This window comes from Limulus polyphemus, unplaced genomic scaffold (assembly GCF_000517525.1).
Source record: "Limulus polyphemus unplaced genomic scaffold, Limulus_polyphemus-2.1.2 Scaffold5115, whole genome shotgun sequence".
Classification (NCBI taxonomy): Eukaryota; Metazoa; Arthropoda; class Merostomata; order Xiphosura; family Limulidae; genus Limulus; species Limulus polyphemus.
This window is the reverse complement of record NW_013670725.1, coordinates 30,521-54,312: the sequence shown is the minus strand read 5'-3', so window position 1 is coordinate 54,312 and position 23,792 is coordinate 30,521. Positions and strand designations below refer to the sequence as shown.

Here is a 23,792-nt window from a genome sequence, read left to right as displayed (position 1 = left end):
GTTTTTCAAGAAGTGTAATCATCCATAGATAGCTTTACTGTCGTAACTAGGAATTGGAGGATTTCATTATGACGCAGTTCTTCTTGAAATTTAACCGTCCATGGATAGCTTTACTGTCATAACTAGAAATTAGAGGTTTTCTTTATGACACAGTTCTTCATGAAGTGTAACCATCCATAGACAACTTTACTGGCATAACTAGGAATTGGAGGTTTTCTTTAGGACACATTTCTTCTTGAAGTGTAACCACTCATAGACAGCTTTACTGACATAACCAAGGATATAGAGGTTCCGATATGGTACTTATCTCTTCTCACAAGATTAATTATTCTTGTTCACTGTTAACCTCTATATGCAAAGTTTTCTTTACACATGCCACAAGCCTTTTGCTCCCACCTTTTGGAATTGCAAGATTCCAACATGTCTCTCATGTAAACCATCGTGTGTCACCTCCTCACCAATAGGAGCATGATATGCTCATATGACTCCCTCTACATTCCTCTACTGAACTATCACTTCTCGTTTGGAAGTGCTAGTATTCAAACATGCTCACTTGTTTGTTTAATACTTCGTGTTTGACTTTGTTTCCTCACAAAGTAGTTATTTTTTTAATTAATTTATTTTCCTTTCACCTCTTTCTTCTATTAGTATTTGTCAGTTAATTCTGATTGCCTTATTATATGCACTCAAATTTGATGAACCTTTCTGTGCAATGAATTCCAAGGTTAACATTACAACTTCGGGTATTACAAACAGCAATCAGTGTTTTTTTTCAGGCCTCAAGTGTGGGCAACCCGATGATGGTTTATCTGCTTTTATATGCCAGGAGAATGAATGTTACATGGAACAACCTTTATCCCCAAACATTACTCAGGCTTCTCCAAAACAGGCTGATGATGACTTTGATCGTCTTTTTCCATCTCCAGATTTTGTCATGACTTCCCATTTTCAAGCTGAAGAGTCTACTAGGTCTAATCGGTTCTTTATGGATTTTATGTCTCAGGTTTGTGATGTTTTATCCCTTTCCCTTATTTCTTATGCACCTCGTTCTTCCTTACTGCACGAACAATATTCCCAACCTTTTTGGTTTTTCCTCCCCCACCTGATATTTGGGTTCATACTGATCATTTTGCCTCAGAATTAAGCAAGGAGATTAGCATGCTGCACCTTCTGTGGATTTCAGATCAGTTTGCACTTTCCTACAATCGTGCTGACCAACCTTTTTAGACCAGCAGTGGTTAGGTTTCTTATTGCCTTTTTGGGGGGTGGGCCCCGAATGATCTGTCAGTCTTACCTAAGCCTAATATTCTCACTTGTGTCTTACCCTTACACATCTATTATGGTATTTTTCTTCCATACACCTCCTATCTGAGGCTCTCCACAGAAATCCTGAGGGATTTTCTGGAGATATCCTTGCACTTCTCTCCTCCACTTTAACCCGCTTGTCTTCTTAGGCTCTGGCATTACATACGTGGTTTCTTTGTTGTTGGGACCTTATAAATTGTGATGCCGTATTGGCTTGGATCCGTTTACCATTGACATATCTTTGGGATTTACATAGCCCCATTTCTGAGACATTACGTTTGATATGGTCCGGAAAACTCTAGAGCTTCAGGTGACATGGGTCCGTCCCCTGAAAAGAAAGAATGAATAAAAATTTACAGTTAGAGTTGTACCGAAGTCTGAAGAATGGCCACAGGTAGCAGATAAAATCCAGACAACGAGGAAACTGCGATATGATGGAAATAGTGGGAGATGAATGTACTGATTGTGGTCCACATTCCAGACTGCAGAATCTCCTCCATTGGACAAGGAAGACTAGAAGCAAGGGAAAAAGTGAGGTGTAAGATCTGATGGGAGGACACCTGGAAAAAATTCCAGGAAGAAAAAAGTAAGGAGGAATGGGCCAATCAATCCAAAAGACGGACCCAATTGGTAAGGGTAGAAGGTGAAAGATCACAAAGGGAGGAGGATTGCCAGGGAATAAAGAGTCAGGAATATGTACCCCAGAAGGAAGCAGTATGGGCAATATAACAACAAAAAGCCCTGGCCAGCCACTGAAGCCTATCCAGATTTGGTCAAGGGTAAAGATGAGAAATAGGAGAAAATGAGGAACCATCCTTCTGAGCAGCTGAGGTCTTCAGGATAAAGGAGAAGATAGGTAGGATGATAAATGGTACGTAAAACATCAAAGGCAAACAAATCAGATCGATGCCATCCACAGGCTAAGAGAATAAGGAAATATGTGTTAAGGGAAAGATGGAACATGAGGAAAGTTATTCAAACAGAGATAAAGTTAGGGAATGGAGGATCACATTAACATCCCAATCCGGGAGGAAAGGTAGCCTGTTAGGGTGAGATATCTGAAAGAATGCATGAGTGTGGTAAAGACAGGGGAAGTAAAAACTCTACAATATTGAGAAAAATGAAATGTGTGAGATAAAGCCACCAGATATCCTGAAAGTGAGGAGACCGAAGACCCACGGTCAAAGAACCATTTAAAGATGGATTGTTGTTGTTTCTCTATTTCTTTATCTCATGGATCCCTCTCTGTGGCAAGTGGTGCCTGACCAGGTATTCTTTTACTCAAAATCTGTACTGTCCAGCCATGTTGACTCACACTTTATCTTCCATGGCTTTGTACACTCACCATGGAGATGGAGTGTTCCACAAGATGATGGTGGATAACTTTTTGATATTTTGCTTCATAAACATGCCTGTTCTGGACCGTACCATCCATGGACTGCATGAGTAAAGCAGAAGGGGACTGCTGCCATCCCTAGAGTGAATAACTCAGTATGTTGTGCTTTTCAAAATAAGGTTTCATGGTCTCCCATTGCACTGTCTCTGGTGATGACATTTCTCATTTCCTTCTCCTTTCTTCGAGTGGAATATGGAAGTTCTTACAACTTTCCAGTTCCAAACCATGGAGGCACCTTGCTGAATGAGTTCCACACAATAACCATTCAGTTACAGAGTAGGGTGGTGGTGTTCTGCGGGTGTAGATGGCGTGATTTCCTCCTGTTTTCAATAACATATGACACCGGAGTGAGATGTCAGAATGCAGTTCACCCCCTCGATTGGGAGCCCTCATCCTACCCTTGCGTGGATGTCAGTAACCCCCCCAAGGCAGGTTTTGGATTTAGAGTGAGCCAGTCAACATAAGTTCTGACACAGGTTTCAGGTTGTCTATCTTCCTCTCTCAGTTCCCTCCGTTTGTGTTGTGGGTGACATTGGTGGTATGTAGGTTTGTTCTGATTCTGTTCTTGGCTATCCCTCATCATCTCTTCTTATGGGGATATTATTGCCATTTTCACAGTTGGGGGGAGTTGATTGCATGCAATAGACATCTTTTCAATACCAGATGTCAAGTTCGCAGATTGATAGCTCAGAGCTAATCCTTGTATCAAACCTGGGAATTGGAGTGGTTTGCAATCCTCTGGTTCTTGGGTTTGCACTGATTTAAGTACCCCATATGAAGGTTTTGGATGTAGTTGACTTACTGATTATGGCCTACCGCATCCTAACCACTCTACATCTAGGGGCGCATCCTTTGTCTACCCACCTTTCTCTTTGTGGGATTTAGTTACAGTATATTTCTATGGATAGGATAACTTTCCTGCCACATTCTCTTCCACTTGGATGTGCTTCTCTCATTTTCTGCTCTTATATCTTACACATTCCATAGTAGGGCGAAGAGTATAGCTGGCACAGAAGTGGTGCGACTCCCCTCTTTGGATCTGAATCTCTCATTTCCAGGGGTATCCTTCAGATGTTTTCGGGAGATACTTCTGTCGTTCCCTCGCACTGGTCCCTCCTCCTTCTCTATGTGGGATTCTAGCTAATCTTGTGAGAAGAAGTGAGTACTGTATCAGAAGTTATAATTTCCCTATACTGAAAATGTATTTCCAATAGGTTCTTACCTCCTCTCACACTTCTTACCCTTTCTCCGGTACTGACATCTTCTACTAAACTTCAAAGTAATAGTTCAGTAGAGGAGTGTAGAGAAAGTCACATGCATCACATGAGCATGTCATGTCACTTGTCACCCTTTCTCCTCACATTTCTCCAGTACTGACATCTTTTACTAAACTTCAAAGTGATAGTTCGGTAGAGGAGTGTAGAGAAGTCACATACATCACATGAGGATGTTATGCTTCTATTGGTGAAGAGGTGACGCATGATGATTTACATGAGAGACTTGTTGGAATCTTGCAATTCCAATAGGGGGGAGCACAAGGCTTATGGCATGCGTAAAGAAAAAGTTCGCATATAGAGGGCAGCACTGAATGATAATAGCTAATCTTGTGAGAGGAGGTAAGTACCTATCAGAAATACATTTTCAGTATAGGAAAATTATAACTTTTCTTTATGACACAGTTCTTCGGGAAATTTAATCATCCATAGATAGCTTTACTGTCATAACCAGAAATTAGAGGTTTTCTTTATGATACAGTTCTTCATGAAGTATAACCATCCATAGATAGCTTTACTGTCATAACTAGGAATTAGAGGTTTTCTTCATGACATAGTTCTTCATGAAGTGTAACCATCCATAGATATCTTTATTGTCATAACTAGCAATTAGAGGTTTTTATATGATACAATTCATTATTAAGTGTTACTGTCTACAAATATATTTACTTCAACAATAATTTGGTGACAGCTTAGCCTTTGATATATATTGGATATATTCATTATTTTCAGAATATCTGAACATTGTAGATATCTCTTATTTCGGTGTTGGTTATTACTTATTTTATCCTCTAACTGTTGGTTTTTCTGTACTAACTGTTTTAAGTTGTTTTTTTTATCAGTCAGCATTTTAAGTCAAATGCTTTCATATTTCATCTAGGGAACAATACTTCAAGCTTGTTCTTTCGTACAGGATTAACTACATAATCTTGAGATAATAAATGCAAGAACACTGTTACAGAAAGAAGACATTCACATGTTTTCAGTTGTTTATATATGTAGCTTTCAATTTTACCTTTTGATACATCTTAAAAACTTTTAATGTGTGAAAGAAACTGTGGAAAAATTATTTTACTTTTGGCTAAAATTGATCTTTCATTTCTTGCTGGTTATAAAATGAACTGTAAAGGTTAAGTATGGTAAGACTTGTTCAGCCAATTATACAGTTTATGGAGTAGTACTCAACTTATAAAACTAACTGAAACAAATCTTACAATAGTATTTCAGCTATTATCCAGCTAAAACTACTTTTTACAGCAGCAGTCAACTAGAACAACTAGCTGGAACAAATCTTACAACAGTATTTAAGCTAATAACTATCTGTAACAACTTTTTTACAGCATCAATCAACCTAGAACAACTAGCTGGAACAAATCTTACAACAGTATTTAAGCTAATAGCTACCTGTAACAACTTTTTACAGCATCGATCAATGAGAACAACTAGCTGGAACAAATCTTACAACAGTATTTAAGCTAATAGCTACCTGTAACAACTTTTTACAGCAATCAACCAACCAGAGCAACTAGTTGGGACAAATCTCACAGTGGTACTCAACAAGAACAGCTGGCTGGAACAAATATTTTCACAGAATAAATCAGAGAAACTAGCTGAAAAAATGTACGTAAAAGTATTAAACTAAAAACAATGTCTGGAACAATATTATAACAGTGTTTAAACTAGACAGTAAGCTGAAACAACTAGAACCAGGACTAGAAAAAAATCTTATAATGATAATGTTCAACCAGAACAACTAGCTAAACAAATTCTGTAACAATACTCAACCAGAACAACAAACTATAAAAAAGTCTTATAACAATAATGAACCAAAACTAGCTGGAGCAAATCTTATGATAATATTTACCTGACACAGTAAGATGGAACTACTATTAAAAGAAAGTACTCTTCATATATGAGAAAGAGTAGTTATTTAAGGTGATTGTCATCATCAGGTACTTTTTTTTACTTTAAAAAAGGTAGAGTGTTTATTATTTATTTAATGTTACTTCCTCCTTTATTTACTGATAAATAGCAGTAACTATAAATTCTTCCGTTAATCCTATACATATAATTTAAGGATAACATGGGACCTACCTGTTGATCCATTACACTAAACTGTAAAAAAAAATATAACACTCAAGTCCAGCTCTTATCATTCAAATATTAATCAAGCCTTCTCATAAACTACTTTCAGTTAACTGCATCTATCACTTCTGAAAGCCAACCACCTTGTTAGTAAAATAATGCTTTCTTAGATGTAACTATGAAATGGTTAATTACTTTTTTCTTTCTAGATTCCTGCTAGGATTATTAAAATTGTTTTGGAAATAATGAAAACTTTTCAGTAAACCTTGTTTAGTGAGAGAGAGTAGAATTAATTTTGTCTTCATTTTAAAGAATGTTCTCTACATATTTTTGCTAATCTTGAATAAAGTTGTACATGGTGGGGTAGCTTATATCAAAAATGTTATTTTTTTAGCAATTAGAATACAGTAGATCACCATAAAGATGTATGAATGTTGGGTTCATAAACACACCTGGGAATTTTTACATTTGGCTGAACCCAGATTTTAAAAAATTATGTGATTTGTAACTTGAAACTCTCAAGCATAAATTCTTCAGTTATAATAAAGAGCTTTAAGTTAGTTTTTTAGCATTACTGAAATTGTTTTTTTGGTAAACAATTTATGTAAGATGCCAGTGATGTGCAAGTAGAAAAATTGTCATTTATTGAACATAAATAGAAACCTTGTAATTACATTTTCCTTAGTCTTTTTTTGGACAGACTGTCCATATAATGTTTGCATGGGATGAGTTAAAAATCAAGATGCTGATGATGAGATATTATTAAAGAATAAGAATCTAACAAAGGCAAGGAGTCAGATGCATACTCACTGCAGGAATAACTAATTTATCTGAAGATCACAACAAGACTCAGTAAGGAAATAGAATTCCCAGACTTATATATATAAATAGAAAAAAAAACAAGAAATTTAATACACTGTACTAATGAAGATGTGGGATGTATGATTTTTTTTTCTTTTCTACTTATTGGTTTCTCAGCAGCTATAACTAATATTCTTAGTCTTTTCAGAACTGTTGATCTCTTTGCTTTCCCTATGACTGTTCTGACACTGTGCTGCCTTGCACTGATTATGATGATTAATATTTTTGAATTGTTTGTATAGAAACCAAGTATCCAGTATCTTAAATCAGAATCTCTTGAAGTTTGAAATTCATCTCTAAATTTAAGTATTATTGAATACTGATTATTTTTAAAGTGTATATATCAGCTGCTTATAAACAATTTTTCCCTCGACTTTTAGAGTTACAAAGTCTGTTTTTACTCCTACAATATTTTTTTATTCTGTTTCTCTGTCTGGAAGAATTATTTACCAAGCCCACTACCTGTTCATTCAGAGTCGTTTAATAATCTGTCCTAGTTCAGTGTTCATTATGTTTATTGATGAGATTAGTTTTAATTGATTCTTAGTTTGTAGATGTGCAGTTCAGTCTTGGTGAAGCTTTTCAGTCATAAAATCAGATGATGCATCTTAGCGTAGTCTGTCGATAACTTTAGTGTTCCCTTCTCATGACAGTCAGGTTGGTTTCTCTGAATGTCCGATTTATTCACAATATTTCAACTACATTTCATTGGTAGACTGTAGCTAATGAATGTTTTTACTCAGTGTAAAAGGTAATCATGTGGTTGGTAAAGATGTACTGATATGTTGATATTGGTTGTTGGCTAAAATGTGATATTAATACATCACTTGTGGTTGGACTACAACATGTAAAGACTTAGTTTAAACACATAATTTAATATTTCACTTTTATGAGTTACATTCTTATTAAAAATTTAGTCCATTGTATTGAATCACAAAAAAATAACAAAGCCACAATTATTTAAAAAGTCCTTATTGGAAAATAAAAACTCATATGTATTTTATTAACCAGTTAAAGAAAAAACCTGTGTTAAAACTCAAACATTTGAAGTTTTACATTTGTTACAATACTTATAAACAAGATGAAGTATCCTGTGTAAAGTAGTTAGTTTTTGGTTGAAGTCCAGATATGTTAAAAAATTTAATTTGTTGAACCAGTTTTAGTTTTCTGATAATATATATTAAAATCTCAGGTGCAACAAATCAAGACAAAACTAATGGAGAACAGAAAGATAGCCAGTGCAACCCATAATATTCTGGCATACAGGTGAATAAAGTATTTTAAGTTTCATAACTTTTGTACATAGAAAAAGATAAATTTAGAATATATAAACAACAACAACACATGTTTAAGCCAATTATTCAATGTTTCTGTACTGGTGGGATATTATGGATTAGAGCTGGGTGATTAGTGTTATTTGCTTATCAATTAATTGATGGGCTCATTAATCTCGCCAAAGTGCATAAGCCACGACCTTTTACAGAATGCCATTCAACAAGGTCTGTATATACTATGGAAGAGTTATCAACTATTAATTTTTCCTTACAATGTAGAAGAAAGTAAATACCACATACACAGGGATGCAGAAAAAAAACCCTGTAGATATGCATTCCAAAACGGTCTTACCTCCTCTCACCTAGAGTCATCTTGATCCTGGTCTGCCTTATAAGCAGTGCTAATAGTTTGTACTAAAAGTGCACTAGTCTTTTACACTCCTCAGTTTACACCATTTTTCTTTTGATCATGTGATCATTCTCTAACAATCATGTTGCCTCATCTATACTGGTGCAGCTAACTCCCTGTACTATTCTAGAACAAACCTCATTTTCTCAGTTGGCATTCCAGTATCCAGATGTGTGTTTACACTCGCCTTCCACGTGGCTACAAACATTTGATTGTGTTTGATCACACATTTCTATCAGTTTCTACTTCAAGTTTCAAATTGATGTGTATCATTTTCTTTGTTTTTACTCATTTGTTTCAGAAATATTTCAGGCTCGGCATGGCCAAGTGGTTAGGGTGCTCAACATGCAATCTGAGGGTTGCGGGTTCAAATTCCCGACCCACCAAACATGCTTGCCCTTTCAGCCATGGGGGCATTATAATGTGATGGTCAATCCCACTATTCATTGGTAAAAAGAGCAGCCCAAGAGTTGGTGGTGGGTGGTGATGACTAGCTGCCTTTCCTCTAGTCTTACACTACTAAATTAGGGATGGCTAGTGGAGATAGCCCTCGTGTAGCTTTGCACGAAATTCAAAACACACCAAACCAGAAATATTTCTGTTTTCTGAATTCTACTTTGTTCATATTGACGTTGGTATTTAATATGGTGGTTGTCAAATTTTCTACCAAAAGAAGACAAAGGTTCTGCACACATCCCCAAGTCTTGGGGTGAATGATGTCTGCTGGGGAAGTCCATGCTGCAATTTGCAGGGAGTTTTTGTCTTATATTCGACTGACAATTTCTTCCTTTCCAAATGTTTTTCTGAGGAAGGTTATACCTACTGAGTGGAAAATTCTTTATACTGCACCTTCCACCTGTTACCGTGCCTCCATGTAATGTCCTGGGTTAGGTATTGTTCTTTTTCTCAGGAGATCTGTGGTAAGTTTTTTAAAGAGTCTTCCTCACTTCCAGTAGCTATTCCCATGTTTTGCTGTGGTTAGGCCTATTTTTCTTGCCCAATAACTTGTGTCTTTCACGTTTTCTCGGCTCAATATTTGGGTAATTAGATTTTTGTAATTATTTTACCATCTATGTCACTTTAATTTCATCAAACTTGGAAGTCCATTCAAAGAACAAGACAAAGGAACAGAGAGGAAAACCTACCCTGAACAACATGATAATGAAAAGGCACCTTGTTAATTTTTTTCTTTACTAGTAGGGAAGACAAAGAAACTTACAAACTCAGTAACATAAACAGGTAAGAGAAGTATAAATAACGAACCAAAACACAAATGTAACAGAGGTTACAATTACCTAAAGAGTAATCAGTGTGCAAAACCTGCACTTATACCAAATATTAAACAAAAACAAGGAATAATCACACTCCAATTATAAAGGAGTATGTCATAGAGCTGGAACAGACAAGGCAAGATGACCAGGAAATGTATGATCCTGAGGAGGAGAGAAGGAGAAAAGGTAAATAGATAAGGGGAGTGGAACTGAAAGCAGAAACCTTCAGACAGTACCCATGGAATGGTCATGAAGTGTAGCCAAAATGACACATAAACATACTGAGAGAAAGTATACATTACTAACAAAACCTAGAAATTGGTAGAGTCTACCAAATATAGAATAATAACTTGCAAAATTATGAAATTTAACCTAAAACAGAAAACAATAAGCAACACCTAAAGTAGAAAACCATAAAGGAGCTTAGAAAATAAAGACACTTAAATGGTAGAACCCCAATAATGGCTTCAGATAAGAGTTCAACCAGTACAGGTCTAAGATGGGTCTCAATCTCCTGGCTTACAAGGGACAACAATTAGACTCTTTCTTTGGAGGTTTCCCCCAGGACTTTGGTTGACCAAATCATCATGATGGATGCTTCTCTTCATATTCCTACTGCTCCAGTGTTTTGTTGTTTTTTGTGGTCATGTCTTTCAGTTCTGGGTACTGCAGTTTGGTTATTATTTTTGGCTCCACATGTTTTGTCGAGCGGCACACTCTTTTGCCTGTCATATTCACTTGTTGGGTCTTCAGGCTCTTCTTTTCATAGATGAGTGGCTCCTGCTAGCCTCTTCTCATGCCAAGTTGGTCTATCATGCTTGCTTACTTCTTTGGAAAAATAATAAGGTGGGTTTTTTCTGTTCAAGTTGGAGATGTCCATTCTTACCCCCACTCAATATCTTGTTCAATTGGGGTTTTTTCTTCAGTACCCATCCTCATTGGACCCAGCCTTCTCCACTTTGTGTGGGGATATGAAGCAGGCAGTTTTAATAGCCATACCTTCTCCTTTTCTCACTTCATGAGGGGTTCTATCTCTTTTGGAGATTTGGGCTTCCTTGGAAGCTCTCATTCCCTTGAGTCAAGCTTACATACGTTCTCTTCAGTGGACATTTCTCAACCAATCGACCTTCACCCACGATCCCTTAGACCATTCCATTACCCTTCCCTCTGGGTTCAGGATCAACCTTGGTTGGTGGCTTGACAAGGTACTGATCATGGGGAGGGATCCCATTCCTCCACCTTGTCCAGAGTCTCACCTGTTTTCCAATGCTTCCTTGGTGAGTTAGGGGTTTCCTGTTTACAAACATTGCAACTCAATAAAACCATAAGTATGTCTATTGAAAAGTAAAAGCCCAATATTTAAAAAAGAACCAAACATCAACAAAATACCTTTATTAAGCCTTATGCAATCTCCATGACTGGAGATGACTACTTGTACCTGATGACTTATTACTGTGTTAAACTTGTAATAGTTTTCTTTGTTACCCATTCAACTCGCCTCTTAACTGTATAAGCTTACCTTACCCACAAGTTATTTGTTATCTGTTCTCAATAAAAAAAATTTTTGTTGCTTTCAAATAGATATAATTTAAAACAAAACTACTTTTACAATTCACAAACTAAAGAAATATTTACAGAAACTATAAAATAAACTTTAAACATATATATATATATATGTATCTATTCTACTGTTGTGTGATAGTATAATTCATGCTCTATCACTCATATATAAACTTTGGTTATAGCTGTGTTTCATTAGTAGATGATCAAACCTCTTGATGTGGCACATAACAAGTTTACAACCAAGGCATGCATAAAAACTAAGGGAAACACTTGATGTTCAATATATTATCAAGGGGTGATAGTTTCATATCACAAAGTTATTCTTTGGAATGGGTAGAAAAATTCTAAAAATAATTTACATGTGGGTTGTTTTGTTTATAGCAAAAATCTGCAGCTGTGTGGAAGTAAAGATAGCAGATTTTTTCTTTTAGAATTATAACAAATAATAAATGTCGGAAAATGATGAAATATGAATTATAAAATATGTTTGAGATATAGATTAAGGTAGACTCCAGCTATGCTGATTTCAGAAAAGCTTTTATGATAGTTAATAGTTCAATCAAATAAAAACATGGCATCTAAAATTTCTTTTTCATGCTATATGGTAGTGCAAGGATGCCTAGCTTTTTTTTAAATATTAATTTCTGAAAAAAATGGAGGAGAGAGAGATTTGGACACCCTAGTTCTGTGCCTACATATAAAAAATTAAATAACTTGGTTATTAATTTCTAAAACAAATGAGTGGAGAGTCTTTGGCCTTACTGGGTCTCTCACCTAGATCTATGTCTGCTTATACAACATTAAAGAATACAGTTACACACTGTAAAAATGAAACAATTTGATGTTTTATTTAACACTTAGACAGCCAGAGAGTTGCCATCCAGTTGCTTTCTGTCTAATCAGCAGTTCAAAATTAGTGACAGTTTCAGATAGCCTTAGTAGCTTTGCAATAAAAAACACAGGATGGCAATGGGAAATAACCCCGAGACCCTCAGATCACAAAGCATCTCTCCCTATTATGCAGCTTTGTGCATAACAACAAACATAATGACAATATTCAATGATGTATACAGTTGGAATAATCAAAAACTAAGTGATTAGAAACCCTAATTTCAAGTAGTTGATTATTTAATGATAGTCAATTTAATCGTAATTTTGATTAATTGATTGTTAGAATAATGTAAAACTGTAATAATTAAAAACCCTAATTTCAAGTAGTTGATTATTTAATGATAGTCAATTTAATTGTAATTTTGATTAATTGATTGTTAGAATAATGTAAAACTGTAATAATTAGAAACCCTAATTTCAAGTAGTTGATTATTTTCATAACAGTTGATTTAATTGTAATTTTGATTAAATGATTATTGGAATAATGTACAACAGTAATAATCAGAAACAATAATTTTGATTAATTTACGAGACATTAATTGATGGAATTGCTGCTCATAGTAATTGAAAATATATATACAATTAAATGCTTAAATGGCCCAGCTCAATCATTGATATACCCTATTCTTTTCATTCAAAGAGTGAAAATACCTTACCAAATTTCATGAACTTTTGTAAAAACTCTTAAAATGGTGTCTAGTTTTTGCAGGAAAAAAATTAATAAAATATGATTTTAGTATTTGTATCACTTTTTAGATGTGAAATTTCTGACATTTTGCTGTGAACACTGTTTTTCAAAAAAACATAATATTTCCTTTTACATTTTTTATATCTAACCTGTTTGGTATTCATTATTATATTTCTCTTTTCTCACTTTCGTTTGCTGATTGATGCAGTTACCTTCCCACCTTAAATTATACAAACACAGTAAGACTAACAAAAGTTTACCAGTATTTTTGATCAAAATTGATTATATCTAATATTTATAGTTTATTTTCGATAAATAAGAAATTATCGTGCTATTTGAATACTGTAGGCTGTAGCAAATATGCCCATCTAAAGGCAAGAAAGACATTGTTGGGAATAACAACCAACAACCTCTGTATGTGAAAATAAAATACTTAGCATCAACTACAGTTGTAGTATTATGGCTTTAGACAAACGTCTGAAACCTAATGTCAAAACTGTTTATAAATATCTCAATATCATTAAAATGTTCTTACCCTTGAACAACTTTTCATGTCAAGATAAAGCACAGGATGTCTGTATATATTGTGCTAGAAACCTGTGAAAAAGTTGACAATGCCAAAACTGCAATAAATTTAGATACAAGACTCAAAGAACATAAAATGGATGTTAAAAATTGTCAAACAAATATTACAGAATCTTGATCACCAAGTTAATGAGAAATCAAACAAAATAATACACAGAACTAGTCTGACATTCTATGCCCTAATGCGTCTTGAAACTTCCATTATATAATAAGCTGTGAATGTTTCCCAAACAAAAATTGTGTTGAAACTTGCTTCCGTATAAACTTCTTGTTCCATAATAGTGAATCTACACTTTATTTTAGATTACCTGGTATTGTCTGTATATCTACTGCTTAAATAGTATTTTCTAAAGAAACACTAATAATAGATTCATACACAAAGGCAATACAACTTTAAGTTACAGCATTCCATCAATTCTTTACATTTAGAATATACATAGAAGATACAAAGAGTTTTCACCAAGACTGTGATGATGATGGAGAGACTCATGCAGGATCTCGACTACTTCATTTACTGGAGGTAAGTTTTGAAGTATGTGAATGCCTAATAGTAAATGATACCTGTAGTTCATGAAGAAATGTGTAAGGAAACATCACAGTAAACCCCATTCTCATGTTTTTCAAGTATATTTTAGTTTGTTCATTTTGAGTTTCAAATTTATTGTTTGCATGGAAGGAGGTTAAGAAACTAGAGTTCAGTTTCGTGAGAGTGTTACAGTAGTAAATAAAAACTAGTTCTCTAATCATACAGATCCTTGGGGCACAGAATGTTGTGGTAGTAGTTTCTCGGTGGTATGGAGGTATTCTTCTTGGTCCAGACCGTTTTAAACACATCAACAATGCTGCGAGAATTGTTCTACAACATTGTGGCTATATAACTGACCAGGTATGTGCAGGCTTGGATACACAGTGAGGTTACTGTGTTTGTACCCATAAAGAGGGAAGTGGATACTTCTAGCATAAAATTCTATAAAAAATGTCTTTTTATAACATAGTGTAAGTTTTTTTTATTGAGGAATTATGTTTAATCTTATTTTATCAAATATGATATAATTTAGCACAAGTTTGTCTTTTTGAGCTGGTACATGTAATAAAGAATATCATGAATATATAATGGAGCAACTATGGGTGAACTGGCAGTCTCTAAGAGTTCTAAAGGATGGTCCAAAATTATCTTTTCTATTTTAGGATTTAATAAATAAGTAAAGAAATAAAACTATGCAATTTTCAACATCTTGTAGCACAACTTAAACAGTTTTTATGGGCATGCTTTTTTCTTTCACTTCAGTGAGTAATGTTATCCCATAAAATGGCAACTGTGCAAGAAAAGGCTGAATGTGATGGATTGGTCAGGGTGGACTAATTCCATGGCTTTCACATTTGCCAGACATCAGTCCACTAGTTCTTTCTTTTTGGGTATGTTAAGGATATTGTGTATTGCACACCTATAGTAATGTCACAGCAAAAGACCGAATGATGGATGCCATCGTCCTTGTAACTGTGGACTTGTTGCAGTGAACGTGGACTGAAATCGAATATTGGTTAGACACACCTATAGTAAATGTCACAGCTAAAGACCAGGATAATGGATGCCATCGTTCTTGTAACTGTGGACTTGTTGCAGCGAACATGGACTGAAATCGAATATTGGTTAGACACACCTATAGTAAATGTCACAGCTAAAGACCAGGATAATGGATGCCATCGTCCTTGTAACTGTGGACTTGTTGCAGCGAATGTGGACTGAAATCGAATATTGGTTAGACATGCTGAGAGCCACTAACGGTGCATGTATAGAAGTCTACTAACATGTCAATAAAAGCTGGTTGGGTTGGGCTACAAGATGTTGAAAACTGCAGTTATTTAATTTTAAAATAGGAAAGATAATTTTGGACCACCCTGTATTGCTAAGTAGGTATATATGAAACAGTCTAATATGGTTTCATTAATGAGTAAGGATATGTAAATTAGACAGCTTCATAGGGTTTTTACTAGAGAGGAGGAACAAATGAATTACATAGTTTAACACAAATCTGTTACTGAATAGATGCATATAAACTTTGAAAGTCTGATAGGGTTTTGCTAATGGGTTAGAACTTATGAATGGGACAGTTGGATAGGATTCTATTACTGAGTAGGTATGCATAAATTAGTTTATTAGGATGATAATGAAGAAGACAGAAGGTGCCAGAGGGATTTAATAATAATTGTAATTGCATGATCCATTTTAATCTGTATGCAAAGACAATTAACATCCAAGAAACTTGCCCAAAAAAATCAGAATTATGTGGTCCACCCTGTTATATATATTTGAGACATGGGTGATAGATTACACATCTGAGAAAAAGATTGAACGTTTTTGAACTGTGGTGCACATGAAGAATGATGCTAATCAGCCAGACAGAGAAACTTAAGAAATAATGTAATGATGTAAAAAGCAAAGATGTGAAGAAATGTAATGGACATTTTCCAAAAGAGAAAGCTAAGTTACTGTGGACATATTTTAAGACACAGAAAGACATCTGTGGACCAGAGATAGAGGGGCAGGCAGAGTATACATGGATGATGTCAAAGAATGTACTCAGATGGGCTTGGAACAATGTTAAATTGCAGTAACGGAAAAAAACAAACCCAGTGGAAGTGAATGATTTTTAACCTCTGTGGAAGGAAATGCACTAACTGATTTACTGACTGTAACACTAAATATGGATTGGAATGTGTGTGAATATTGTTAAGTTTGTTTAAAGTGGGAGTCACATGAAATAGCTGTTAATTAATATTGCTGTTTATATGAAAGCAGAAATATTTAACATATTTTTTGGTGTAGCCAAGTTAGTGTATTTATAAAGATATAGTTGGCACAGTTTTCAAACCTTGCTACAGAAACTTTCATGAATAGCCAAGCATGGCTTAGTGGTTTATTTGCTTGACTGTGAATCTAAGTGCTCTTGGATTGTTTGCTGCAAAATCATGCTATAAACTTTTGGGCTTGTTGTGTGTTACCACTATTTAATTACAGTAGCCCAAGAGTTGGTGTGCGAGTGCTGATGACTAGTTAGGATGGCTATTTGTGTAAGTTTACACAAGTACCCAAAATAAGGAAATTAATAGCCATTTCATGAGAAAAGGCACCTTCTTGTATATGTGTTTTGACTGATTTATTAAGGTATTTTAATAATGTTTATTAATATATGATATGAAGAATGCATCAAGAAAGTATTCAACTTTTTTGGTCATGGGACCTTTGCCAAGGTGTTCATCACTTTTTCAGAGCAGTATCCTTGACTAAGAGATACTAGATAGCGAAATAAATGTAGACAAATGCATATTTGAATATAACTGTTAATTATATATTATTATGAGTTCAAAACATTATATGTTTAGTTTAAAATTATTAATTATCAGAGTCCTGTACTGATAGAATACTTAAAATATGCATTATACCTCTTGCATAAGAAGTTTACCAGTTGTCTTATGTATGATAAGAAGCAATGAGACATTTGATGGAAATTGTTGGTCTGTTGGGAATGGTTTACCAGTGTTAGTGGGTACGCTTTTAACTATATGTCTGCATGTGGAATCACAGTTTCTCAACAGCTCTATGAAACAGTTAAGTAAAGCATCCTTGTATACCTTGGCCACACTTCAATGCCTAACCTTTGGTGTTGACAAATTGGCAGTGTTGTTACTAGTTCAAGATACATTTGGCAGTTGGTGCAGACTTCAAAGTTTCTTTCTATATTACTAGTCCGAGTTTCATTATGTCCTATATTGCTGGAAGAAACTTCTCCATCTTGCTTTACACCGTTATCCTGACAATTGGTCAAAAATGTTTGCTGCTGTTTGAGTAATCAATGGAAGTTCGTGCTCCTGTGGGTAGCCTATCTTTAATTGTGTGACCATCTGCTTAGCTATTTTATTAGCCACACCATGATCAACACTTTGATTTTATTTTTATAAGGATAAACATTTTTTGCATTGCATTTTGGATGCCTTACCTATCCAAGTGCAAACTCACTTCCATCTTCAAAGTTTGAAATGTAAATTATGCTAGCCAAATCAATCTCCTTACTTGATGTGATAGCTTTGGAGTTGATAGCATTCATTTGCATATTAATAGCCAACAATGTTAACAGTGCTGTAACTTGTCAATGGCACAACAACTGATTTTTAATCTAAAAGTTGATTTATACTCAGAAAACACATACTATAATATCTATTTTGTTAACTCGGAAAAAATATGAAAAGCACTATTTAATCACATTTCAAAGTTGGACAAACATCGTTGCCTTTTCCTGCAACTGGTTGTGAAAAAAACCCATAAAATACATGCAATACATTAGTGTCATCTTGTAAACCTTCAAGTACTTTGAATCTTATTTAATGTGTACATTTGAAGTTTTGTAACTCATTGACATGGGCTTGTTATTTAAACCAAGTTCTGTTCTGTAGTCAGTAAGTATCACATTTTATGTTTAATAATACTCAGTGTTTATGTATTTCTCATTCACAAAAATTGTATGTTTCTCCTATTATAGAAAAGTGGAACTGACCCCAAAGGAAAAAAGAAAAAAACAAGATGAGTGGTCACACACAAAGAGACCTATAACATTGGAAGTAAATGACTTTAGCTCTAAATAAATATATTCATAATATAAAATTTTGTATGGGTTTTTTATATATTAAGAAAAAAATTTGTTCTCTAAATATATAAAACTCTTATTATCTCATTCTGTGTCAACATTTGTTGGAATAGTTGACTCTGCATTGTTTTAATAACTACTAGCTGATATACCCATTTCATGCATGGGGAAGACATTGTGGGTACCAAAGAATGGTCAGATCAGAATGTTGTCCCATCTCTTGTCATTCTATGGGGTACGTGCCAGGTTTGGTGAAAGTCTGTCAAACAGTTTCCCAGTTATAAGGGGACACACACAGACTTTTATAATAGAATGGTTTAGATGTATATTTGATGATTAATAATATGCAGCATCAAAAGAGTAGGATAATTAAAAATAACCATAGTATGTTATTCAAACTCAGCCTGGATGAGTAATAAGTGAAGAAATAGCATATGGAAAGCTTGCAATAACCCTCTCTCCATCGATATTATCTTCTACACGTCACAAGCTTTTAGTGAGTTACATTCAAAATTTAAACTATCTTTTTATTGTATATCAATATATATTGCATAAAAACGTAGCTAATAGTATATATAAGTTTTAAGTTCTTACTTTTATAAGGCAATATTTAAAAAAACAAACAAACTAGAATTTCCCCTAGAATGAGAATTGGGATATTTGCTTTCTAGGCATCTCCTCTTCTCTAATTTATTTACCACCCCTCCAAGAAGTACGAAATTTAACGTAAATTACTTAATATAATATCGTTATTGTTCAGGCAAAGCATAATTTTCATAGCCTTCAATCTATTTGGTAACAGAACCACAAACAGGCAACCAGACCCCTCTTGCCATGCCTACCTGTCACATTCCTTCTTTCAAAAATTGCCAATAGTTCTCCCTGCCATTTAATGCTATATTATTTATAACCAATAGAAAGCTATGGTTTTCATCTATCAAGTGATGTATTATGTTACATTGTTTTCTGTAAAGAGAACTGTAAATTTTGCTTTCCGTTCGAGCATGATTCCCACAAGAAATGCATCAATGAGCTTAGCTGAATTCCTAATTCCTCTTGTCTCATAGTTAGAAAACTTGTAATAGTTATGGGAAATTGCCTGGTTATTGCATGTTATTAAATTTAAGTATAAATAAATGATATTATTATGAGTTTAAAGCTATTTAGGATAAAGAAATGTAATTTCATGTTACAATTTGAAGTCATTCTAGAAGGGAAAAAGGGTAAGTTAGATGTATTTGTGAGAGAGTATATAAATAAAAGTTTATATTTTTGAGACAAAGAAAAGTATTTTTAATTTTAACATGAAAATCACTTAGCATTCGAGTAGTAATATAGTAGCATATACAAAGATTATCTATTACATTCATGGACAAATATTTGGTAAAAATACTTAATTAAAAAATCTGATTTTTTGTGTAAAAGAATTGTAATACTCACTAAAAGTCTACCAAATCTTATGAAGATGCACTACATGTATTAAAAATAAGAGTATGGAACCCATAAAGAGTACAACAGTGGTTACGAGATTGGTCAGTTCGACTGAACCCACGTGGAGAAAGTTAATAAATAAATTCAAGAGTAAATTAAATAGAATTTCAAATATTGGCACCCTTTATTATCAAAAGAGCTTTTTTATCGTGTATGTGTGGCTTGAAACAATAGTATAGTTGTGGTTCAAAACAGCAAGTTTACATTAGGTAACACAACCCATAACTTGATCAGCAGAGAACTGTAGTTTCAAATGGTGTTAACTTTATCTGTAGCCCAGAGATGAACTAAATTTCTTTACGGTTGTTTATACTGTTGAAGGAAGGTATAAGAACAAAGAAAAATGTTTTAATTTGAAGTTAATATTTTTAGAAAATCAAAACAAGGTTAACATGCCATCCACAGGTTATTAGGTGAACTTCAGGGAAACCAAAATAGGGGGCATGCAAGTCTACTTTTATCTTTTTAATTTTGAATTGATTAGTTAACAGTATGTATGAGGTACATTTTCTTTATGTTTGTTTAATAACTGAAACATTATTATTCAATGTGCTATTTCTTAATCACAAAGGCTGAACTTTGAATTTACACTGACTTTCCTACTGGACATTTTAAAGATCTAATACTATAAATCCTGTTTGTTTCACTTGACCTTTATTTTATTGATTATTGCATTCACACACACATAAAATAATAACAGGAGTGCTTAACAATCTTTTTAACTGGGCCCATATATGTAGTATGATCCATTCCATATTTAATCTGATGTTTTATATCCAGTGCTTTCACCAATAGGCAGACACACACTTAACATTAAATAATGTATTCTAAAGCATGGTATGCCTCTTTTTAGGTGTTTGAAAAAAAAATGACAGTGGGAGCAAAAAAAAAAAGGCACTTCTATTACGAAGAACGTGATGAAGACTACAAGTGGAAGTTCTAAGCACTGTTCATGGATTCGTCTACATACTTTAAATCACTCAAGAAACTAAAGCTCCAATAGAAATTACTGGACATGGTGATCATTACCAACCAAATAAAACATTTTTGTCCTTTCATTAGGTCACATCTATAGGTGAAAATGGTTAAAAAAAATTGTCCAATAAAATAAAGGGGATTACATATGATGTATCAAGGCTTACCTTGCTGTTTGTAATTTTATCCCCCGCACACTATATATTAGGTTATGTTACCATACTTTATTGCATCATGCACTAAAAATTAAACATGACTGTAGTGTATAATGGTTAAATTTATTTACCTGTTGAAAAGCTAGACAAGCAAACACCCTTTCAGCAACAAATGTGATAATTTTCTGAAATATCAGTTATATTGTACTGATATTTTTTCTTGTTATAGTTGTTCAACAAGTCTTGATTTAGTCACAAAGCCACTGCCTTAAAAAATTATTATTGTAATAGTAACTTTTTTTCGTTGTTCCTGTTAATTTATTCAGCGAGTATTAATATAATTTTAGTCAAAATTTACCTTGAAATTCATTACTATACAACCAATTGTTTTTAAAAGAATAGGAAATTATGAAATTGTTTTTTAATAAACTGAATTTGTACAACTTAGTATTTTAAAAATTATTGGTTTCAGTAGTGAATGCCTGAAAGAAACATCAAGAGAACATCAAATTGAAGTAATGATACCATTTTGTTTTCTTCTGGTAATTGTTAGGAATATTAAACGGTGTGTACTGAAATAAGTACTTTTATAAATCATCATTGCAATAAGTGTTTAAGAAAAACACTTTATTCCACAACTCTAAAGATAACTATGGTTTATACTTTGCTAAAACTTTTACTGGTGGTCAATCTTAATATTAAAAGTTGTTGTGGCTATTAAAAACTACTTAAGAGTTAGTAATGTATCATGTTTTATTAAAGATTATTTCCTACAATTCTTTGTGTACAACTGAAGTATGCAAAATCATTATTAAAGTGAAATAACACAACAAAATAACAGTGCCAGTGGTGTTTCTTGGTTTTTATTATGTTGGGGGGCATAAAGGGACAAAAAGTTATAGTTTGAGGATCGAAAAAATTTACACTTTTATGTCAGTAGGAGTCAAAGTGAAGAGAATTTTAAAATATTAAAAGACTATCTCAGACGACAGGGCTGCTAGAGGGCAGATATCTCTAATGGGGTCTGTCCCCACATCTTCCATGCCACCCCAGTTGACATGCAACTAACAGAACTGTAAAAGGAAGAACAATGAAGTTTATTAAATTCCTTTCTGTGAGTAATCCAAAACATGGGTTGTAACAAGTACGTATGTGTAGCTGTAAAGAGAATATGGAACATGCAACAGGGGCTGTCACAGTAACACTTCCATCTGTCAAATCATGTTATACTGGTGTTGTTGTTAATTGTGGGAAACTTAAAGTACTGTATGTTTCCATGCAACATTTAAAACCAGGGGTGAATATCATGGACATCTAAAAACAAAATAAACTTGTCAAGGACAATCCAATAGTTGGCAATTCTATCTTTACGTTTACTTCAGTCATTCAACCTTTGGATTACCAAAAATGGAAGAGTCTCATCATATATTGTAAAAGTTCTTAATTGTAACAACTTATTTAGATTTTAAGTATTGTTTTATCACTTGTGTTAAGAACTCTCAGTAATTTTGTTTTTGAACCAGTTACAGAAAAAAAAATTCTCCAAACTGTATACTCAAGTGTATTTATTTGACATTTTTACTAAACTAAATGCAACCTCCACATATTAATTACCATTTCTACAGCATTGCTGACATTTTAAGCTAAAGAAGTATCGAGCCTTCCTCCTCAAGGACAACTTGTGGGTTCAATCCAAGAGATTTTGATCTCCATCATCAATTCCATGTTTTCACCAAAGTATCTCTAATCAGTGTTATGTTGTTTCTGATGCTGATACCATTAGAACAGGGATAAAACTTAAAGTTGGCACAGTAGGAGGAAGTCTATCATACTACTGAACACTGGACCTATTGAATAATAACACATCTTCATCAGATTTAGGGATGAAGTGCTTTTGGCAAGGTAGATCCACAAGGCCCTTCAAAATGGAATCTGAAACAACAAAGGATCATTATGATAAGAAAAATGTACACGCCCATAAAATCCATAGAATCTTTTTTGCATGTTTATACGCAGATTATATGCTCATGTATAGAATTTTCTGTTAGTATAATACTTTTCATTTTGCTCACAACAGTTAAACACGACATAACACAAGTATATTTTCCATCATTTCAGTAGTTACTTTTTATAACACATTTTTTACTATATTAGTCTCTTCTTTTCTCTAATCATACCTGATTAATTAACAACTGATTTTAATTTTACTTCAGCATTCTAATCCTAACAGTCTGTAACAAATCAAACCTTATCCTTATTACATTCTTAATTATGGATTCACTGGTTGTAATGTAACAATGGAGCAGAGGAGAATAATATGTCTTGTCAATTGCATTCTTAAAATAACTGAACCAACCTGTGTGTACTTTAACGAAAAGAGATGATTACTTAAAGCTCTGGAGATAACTGTGGTGTTTAAATGCATAACGAATATTTGAATATATGTTTGACTTGTTTTAATATGTTATTTTAAAACACATGGACTGTGTGCTGTTTCTTTATCAGTGAAATTTATTACCAACAAGTCTCAGACACCTACTGTAAAGAATCTGGCCCACGTATACGTAAAAACCTGACATTGGCGAGGCAGTGAGGATTATACAGTGGTAAACAGCAGTAGAAGACGTGAACAACAGGGGAAGTAGGTCTATAGATACACAGCTGTTAGTGGTAGCAAAAATATTGTAGATTACAACCACACTATATAACCAAGTCAACTGACTTTGATAAATGGATTGAGAGAGGTGAGAAACTTGGGCTCAGAGACAGTGATTTATGAGAGTATGTTAAACAACAAGAACTAGAACGAGAAGAGCATCAACAGAGGAGAGGCAGAGAAGAGAAGATAATAATATAAACAGAGAAAGAAGAAAATTAGAGTAAAGAAAGACTGCAATTAGAGAGAATAAGAGCACAAATTAAGATT

General features: G+C 33.9%; 2 protein-coding genes across 5 annotated transcripts in view; one reads left to right on the top strand and one right to left on the bottom strand.

Moving 5' to 3' along the window:
* The window catches only part of LOC106472143 (protein IMPACT-like), a 35,408-nt gene extending 16,451 nt beyond the window's left edge, over positions 1–18,957 (top strand). The window contains exons 8-11 of the mRNA XM_013932773.2: positions 8,114–8,187; positions 14,032–14,122; positions 14,354–14,488; positions 18,141–18,957. Coding sequence (XP_013788227.1) covers positions 8,114–8,187; positions 14,032–14,122; positions 14,354–14,488; positions 18,141–18,185 — 345 coding nt within the window. The 3' untranslated portion in view covers positions 18,186–18,957. The remainder of the gene's footprint in view (positions 1–8,113; positions 8,188–14,031; positions 14,123–14,353; positions 14,489–18,140) is intronic.
* Positions 18,958–22,414: 3,457 nt separating this feature from the next.
* Positions 22,415–23,792, bottom strand: part of LOC106472142 (NAD-dependent protein deacylase sirtuin-5, mitochondrial-like) — a 31,013-nt gene continuing 29,635 nt past the window's right edge. For all 4 annotated transcript variants that reach the window (XM_013932770.2, XM_013932772.2, XM_022400739.1 and 1 more), the window contains exon 9: positions 22,415–22,798. In XM_013932770.2, the coding sequence (XP_013788224.1) occupies positions 22,744–22,798 (55 nt within the window). In that variant the 3' untranslated portion in view covers positions 22,415–22,743. The remainder of the gene's footprint in view (positions 22,799–23,792) is intronic.